The sequence below is a fragment of the Cupressus sempervirens genome, chromosome 4 (genome assembly GCF_028749045.1).
Source record: "Cupressus sempervirens isolate cs-2001-9-10 chromosome 4, ASM2874904v1, whole genome shotgun sequence".
Lineage (NCBI taxonomy): Eukaryota > Viridiplantae > Streptophyta > Pinopsida > Cupressales > Cupressaceae > Cupressus > Cupressus sempervirens.
The window spans coordinates 779,098,374-779,105,627 of NC_143121.1; the positions used below are offsets into that span (position 1 = coordinate 779,098,374).

The 7,254-nt window shown below is 34.9% G+C and overlaps 1 protein-coding gene across 1 annotated transcript; it reads right to left on the minus strand.

The window, feature by feature from the left end:
- Positions 1-2,187: 2,187 nt before the first annotated feature.
- Positions 2,188-5,174, minus strand: LOC149563707 (RING-H2 finger protein ATL65-like). Its single transcript, XM_089826848.1, has 2 exons — positions 3,231-5,174; positions 2,188-2,514 (listed from the first exon to the last, which is right to left on the minus strand). Exon 1 carries the CDS (start codon positions 4,652-4,654, stop codon positions 3,353-3,355), a length of 1,302 nt encoding a protein of 433 aa, XP_089682974.1. The 5' UTR covers positions 4,655-5,174; the 3' UTR covers positions 2,188-2,514; positions 3,231-3,352.
- Positions 5,175-7,254: the final 2,080 nt, after the last annotated feature.

Genomic DNA, 7,254 nt, shown 5'->3' on the forward strand with positions numbered 1-7,254 from the left:
TGATTAAGTGAAAACAGATTTTGGAAGGACCCAAAATCTTTTAACAAAAGTCAGGAAAGATATAACAATGAAAATCAAAATACAACTGTGGGAAACCATCCAGCAAAACAGAAAAACACACCAAAGTTCCCAACAAATAGACAAACAACCCAAGAAATTACTTAATCAAAACTGAATATTACTATTTTTAAAATCATTTCATTTCTTCAAACATCTCAAAGCCCAACCAGACATCTTTCAGTATTTTATTTAATAAACAAAACATAATTAAATTTAGTGGCTTTGCCCATGGGCTTAAACTGAATTAAACTGGTTGCAGATAGATAGACCAGTTGAATTTAACACTCACCTTCTCATGAACCAAGTTGACCGTTCAACGCTCACGCCACGTCAATTTCACCATCATTAACTCATAAATGCACAGAAATGCAGCTCGGCCAGAGAAAAGCCGGGGTCATGCCTGTCCACAAGTGGTACCACATGCAATGCTTGTGATGAATTGTTTCCCGGGATTTTTTATTTTTTATTCTCTTACAAATTGAACCGTTGATAAATCATTATCAAAGCAGTTTCAAGGTGAATGGTCTGAATAAATCATTTGCGTGGCCTAAGATTCAACAAAATTGTGGATTATCTTAATAAGATCTATGATAGAACTAACACTGAAAGACACAAATGTTGTTACTTTTTATATTCTTGGTCTTGTAGACTGATCTTTAGCACGAGCTTAAAATGATAAGAGCTATTTAATTAAATGCCGCTATCCTTTCTACAAATTGTCATTCTCAAGTGTAAAACAACAAAATTTTAAAACAATTTTAATGTGTTTTCGTGAATCTGAAAAAAATCGCGTTTGACGTTTTTTTAATCTTTGGTGCATTTTATACGGAGAATAACAGCACCTATTCAATTTCTACAATCTATTAGAGATTTGTTTTTTACGATTAATTGTGTAAACATTATTATCATCAACATTTCCCAATCATAATTTATGATCTATTATAAGAATGCAAGAGTGCTGCCAGAAAAGTAAAAACTGTATAGTTTTTTCCTAACAATTGAATTTAGAAAATTTAATTTTAGAATATAATACTCAAAATTTAAATATTAATATATACAAAGTCTGAATAAAGAAAAAATATTTTAAAAATAGAAAAGATTATTATAAATAAAAAATAATCAATAAAAACTGAAAATGAACTGGTTGGACCTGCCACTAAACTTTATATGATCAAATGAACAGACTGAAAATAGTTTTAAGATGGAAAATGTTTCTAAACATTCAGATGTCATCTATACGAGCATCACATAAATCTCTAGAATAAAATTAGAAAATTCTAAAAAATTCTGACTTCATATATATATACGAGAACTTGTACTCTTGAAAGAGAGGTCACAAGTTCAAATCCCACTGGGGGGTAGGGTATGTACACCTCGTTTGTAGCGCCAAGCGCCTCTCGAAAAAGAGTATGAGGTAGTCCCATATCACTGTCACCATATGTAAACCCAAAAACTATGGCATAGTGTCGTGGACTATAAAACCACCTTTCCTTTCCTTTCCTATATATAAAGAACGACTTGAAACTAGAAATATAAAAGAACGACTTTAAATAGAAATATTAAAGAACACATACTTTCCCAAACTTGACCGAATTAAGAAATAAGATATTTTAAATTTAATAACTTCCATAAAATAAACCAGATCAAAATATTAAAAAATCCAACTTCAAAGCATAGAATGTGAATTTAAAAACTGGTGATAAAAACAAGTTGACCAGTTTACATATTCTAATATAAAAAAACACCATTTTCTATTATAGAAACAATTTGTTTCCCCAAAAAAAGTTCGGCCTAAGAATAAATCGTAAAAAATTCGGCTCCAAAATATTCATTACAAAATATAAATTTATATAATCTAATTGACAACCGGGGAATTTTTTTTTGCTGGAAAACGATATAATCCTAATAAAACAAAACGGCCTAACGAAAATAAAAATAAAAAATAAAAATCTACGCTTTGAAGATAATGCTTGGAACTAATTTACAACATTAAAAAAAATCTCCAAGATGTTTTTTAAATGAAACAAAGTATGAATTTTTGGAACTTCGAGAATTTTTAATTGGAAAACGATAAAAGCTGCCTAATAAATAGATCGAACCAAAACGAAAAAATTCAAAGTTCTACGCTTTGAAGATAAATCGGGTCCCATTATATTAAATCAGTGGCAAAAACAAAAAGATGACCATTACTTGTATAGTGGAAGAAGATTGCAGTAACGATTGATTGGAAAGCACGTCAGACGGTATATAAATCCCATCGGTCATATTTAATGCTTGGAACAATTAATGTGCAGCTCATTTAATGCGGTCCCTCTGGTTGTTGCCTTCCACCGCCACATTTACCATGCATTTATTACTGTTGCAGAGAGAAGAGCGAGAGAGTAATTGAACCTCCCCCACGCCCACCCAAATTGCACCAAGATGTCCATGTGCATGCATGTCCCTCTTACAACTCTGCAATTCATAATCAATCCAATGCTCAGATCAGTATCAGCCCATTAAATCAATGAATTGTGAGAAACCCAACAAATTTTTAAATGAACATTCATCACCTAGGTGAAAAATAGAATCAAGAGAGAATGCCCACAGGAGAAATCCAGAAGAAAATTTGTCTTCAATTAAATCACAAGAAAATCTTGAGAAGAAGAACCAGTTTCTCGCGTTAAGTTGCTTTTCACACGGTATATCGTGGATTCAGATGAAATCAGTAGAAAAACCTTTTGAAAAACCAGTTTTTTGGGTTTAAAGTTGCAATCTTTAACACGATATATTGTGATTCAGATGACATCAATAGGAAATTCTTTTGAAAAACCAGTTTCTGGACTGAAGATGCATTCTTTGACACGGTATACTGTGATTCAGGTGAAATCAATAGAAAAAACTTATGAAAAAACAGTTGTTGGCTTAAAGTTGCAATCTTTTACACATGTTGTCACTCAGATGATATCAAAAGAAGAATCTTTTACAAAACCTAGTTTTTGGCTTATGATTGCAATTTTTAACACGGTATATTGTGATTCAGATGATATCAAAAGATAAATAATTGAATAAACGGGTCTTTGACTTAAAGATGCGGTCTTTAAACACTGAATATATATGATATCAAAAGACTAATCTAGAAAAAAACAGTTTTTTATTCACTCAAAGTTGTGATCTTTAACTCTGTATACCGTGCTTGAGATGATCCGAGATTGTATAATCTGATCAGTCGTTGAATTAGAAGATTTACAGAACATCTGATCTTTTCCGCTTGATCGAAAACAACAAAAAACCCAAGGATCCCAAGTCCTCGTTAAGGTTGGTTGCTGAATCTATCGGGCGAAAGAAGGGCCTCTGGATCTCCTGATCTCAATCTGCTCGGTGTAAAAATAGAAAAACTTGTTCTTTTGAAGAACAGGGGACTAGTCATGGCCTGTGCTCTGCCCGATTGTTGATAATGAACTCTTGAAATTGGGGGGCTCAAACTCCCGCCTCTAATTCTACTCGTGCTTCCTCCTCCATGCCTGAAATCTCTCCTGTAACGCCTGTGACTGAAATCTCTTGCGGGCGACATGATCATTGATGAAAACCCATTTACAGAAGCAGAGGCTGAGGCAGAGGATCCTCTGGTTCTGTTAAAAAACGGGGACCTTAACGAGAAAAGCCCACTTCCCTTTGAATTAAACTTCTTGAACGCCCTCTTCCATGGCGAAGAAGCAGAAGCAGAGGTATCCGCCATTAACAACGTCTCGAGCCCATTACCACCATATTGCTCATTACCCGAGCACCCAAACGAATAAGATCTCGTCAAAACGGGCTTCCCAAAAGCACCCAAATCCTCAAAATTGGATCCCACATCAACAAATTCTTCTTCACCATCAGCTTCATGTAAAACATCCATGGATTCAGTGAATCCCTGAGTCAAATTCCTCTGCGCCACATCACTGTTGTTCTCTTCAATAGATCTGAAGCTGTCATGTACGACACCGGCAATGCCATGCTCAAGATTGGGACGTACTCTGCCCGCCATGGCAGGAACAAAAGGGCAACTTCCATTACTCCAATTCACCACTATATTTGCCCTACAAAGCGGACAATTTGCATGTGAGCGCAACCAGACATCAATACAGTTGACATGAAAAGCATGGCTGCATTTGGGCAAAACTCTGAGAGAGTCAAGCTCTTTGAATTCCAACAAGCAAACAGAGCATTCAAGACCACCGTCCCAAAATCTCCCCCCATCTTCTTCCCCCTTTCTAAAAACAAACAGGGGAATGGACTTAATCACAGATTCATCAAGCCCATAGCTGTGATTGAAGATCTGCCAGGCCTCCGGGTCCTGAAACATCATCCCACCATCATCCATCTCCGGGGATTCGAACCCGCGACGCCTCGGACACGATTTACAGTACTTGTAGAAGAATTTGTAGTAGATTACAATCAACAAAGCACTGCCTAGAACAGCAATCATGGCTATAAGTGCCGGGCTTAAACTTGCAGCTCTATTTTTCGACCCGGGTTCGATTCCCGCCACTGGAGGAGCTGCCCCCCATCCGAACTCATACAACACGGGTGAGCCTTCCCAGACATGGGATTTCTGCTGAGCCGAACTCATGTCGAAATACTGAGCACACGGAGCTCATTTAATGGCGGAAAACCAGAAGAACAAAAATGAACTCCATACAGAGCTGAAAAAGAAAAGGTTCCAGGTGGGAAAAAAACGGATGAATGGAATCTCAATGAATGAATGGGGATGGAAATGTGAAACAGGGAAGGGTAAAGAAGGGGTAGGAGATTGATGGAGCTGCATTGAATGATCGCCTGATGTTTCCGGTTGAGGTGCTGTCACATTTATTAGTAACATACTTAGCCAAATATTTTAATGGTTCTTGACGTCCTTGAAAGTGGGACTTTCAATCCCCTATTTTGGAGTGCCAATCGAGCATTTATCTCCTTCAGCTGGAGTAGTACAGTCGTTGAAGAAACCCCACGCTTCCGTTGGTTTTGTTTGCTCTTGATAGATTATCCTCAAAAGTGCTTTTTGTTTCTTCTTGTGTTTAATAGTCTGTTATTAGTGTGTAATTGTCTTTAGTATGTTGTAATTGTTTGTAAATGAAGTTGTATAGTCACATTCTCTCATGGGTTCATGGATTCTTTAGGTCCTAGTGATGGAGGGTAAATCAAGTGATCCAAATCTGACATCCTTGTTGTAAACATCTAGTATTCTTAGGCTAGAAATGTCAAATAGTCCAAGTTGACTAACTTTTTCGAAGTTCAATATTTTTTTAGAGTATGTGATATTTAAAAGTGGTCATTGGACATGTCTATTCTTTGTACAAAATGAGAGTACATTTTTTAGATTGTGGAAAACATAATATTATTTTACAAAAAAGTCAACCATTGATCTTCGTGATCGGTGCCCTTAGTGTTATAAAACCACAAAAAATTTGGTGGAAAAATAATGTGTTTTGCATATTTGTAATTTTTTTCATATTTTTGTGTGTGTTGTTTTTTGCCATTTTGTCAAGAGCAGCACAAGTGGCATTGAAACTTACCTCCTTTTGATGATATTTATCTAGGGATCAAAATGCATTGTCGATTATATTTTTGGTTCATCAATTTGTGAAGAAGAAGAAGAAGATGATAAAGATGATGAGGAGTGGGACTCTCTCGTGGATACTGTGGATTAGATTGATGTAGGGTAGATCAAGTGATCAAGAGCCACCTCCTCTTGATGATGTCTATGTAGGGATCAAAATGCATTGTTGAATGTATTATTGTTTCATCAGTTCGTGAGGAAGAAGATAAAGATAACAAGGATTGGAACTCTCTCATGGGTAATCTAAATCATATTGATTGTTGGGTAACTCAGATGATCTAGACCCACCTCCTTTTAACAATGTTTATAAAGGGGTCAAAATGCATCGTTGATCGCATTTTGGTTTCATTGGTTGAAGATAAAGATGATGAGGATTGAAACTCTCTCTTGGATAGCTTGGATCATATTGATGTAGGATAAATCAAGTGATCGAGACCCATCTCCTCTTGACAATGTCTATGTAGGGATCAAACAACATCTTGATTGTACATCGAATTGTAAAGAAGAAGATAAAGATGACAAGGCTTGGGGCTTTCTCATGGATACATAAGATCCTATTAATGTAGAGTAGATCAAATGATCCAGAACCACCGCGTCTTGATGGTGTATATGTAAAGATCAAAATGCATTGTTGATTGTATTTTTGTTTCATCGATTTGTGAAGAAGATAAAGACGACAAGGGTTGCAACTCTCTCGTGGATACTTTGGATGAGTAAATCAAGTGATTGAGACTCATGTCTTGACAACGTCTATATAGGGATCAAAATGCATCATTGATTATATTTTCATATCATCAATTTGTGAAGAAGATAAAAGATAGCGAGTAGGAGGATCTTTTTGTGGATACTTTGGACTCTCATACAAGTAGAGTAAATCAAGTGATTGACATCCACCTCCTCTTCACAATGTCTTCATTAATCGTATGTGTAATTAATTAAAAAATAAAAAATGTTGTATTTCTATTTGAAATTAATAAATACAACCAATGATGCTATTTGATCCAAGCATATATAATTCACTATTAATGTTGTTGCTTAGTGACTTATTTAAGTCTTTATTTTAATTTTTATTCTTAGAAGTACAAACTTTGAATTTAGTTGGTGGGTTTTATTACAATGGTCTTCTAAATTTATTGTGTTGAAATGACACTCTAGATCATTTGGAATGTTTATGTATCTTTTTTCTAATATTAATATGTGAAAGTGTGTTTAGTTATGTTTGAGTATTAACATTACAAATGATTTTTGTCATTCTCTTATGTTAGTATTTCAATCTAATTAAAAACCTACCACACACATATTTGTGCATAAAGATTGAAGTAAGTTTGATTTAAGCACATTCCACTTGTACACGACTAATCACTTGAGAAATATAGCTTTTTCACGTGTTGTAGCACTATACCTTCTTTAGATGTTGATTTAATAAATACACATATATATTAGGCATTATCAATGTTGACCTAGAATTGTCTTTTTCTTTATGTAGATGAGAAAGATTGTTCAACAACATTGTTCTCTTTTGTCAATATAAATATACTAATATTTTATTTTACAAAATTTTGTATGAGCTTAAAGATATCTTGTATGATAATAGACTATATTTATTTCTTACAAAT

What these genes read in the sequence shown, in the direction of transcription:
- LOC149563707 (XM_089826848.1), bottom strand. Translation starts at nt 4,654, where the DNA reads ATGAGTTCGGCTCAGCAGAAATCCCATGTCTGGGAAGGCTCACCCGTG.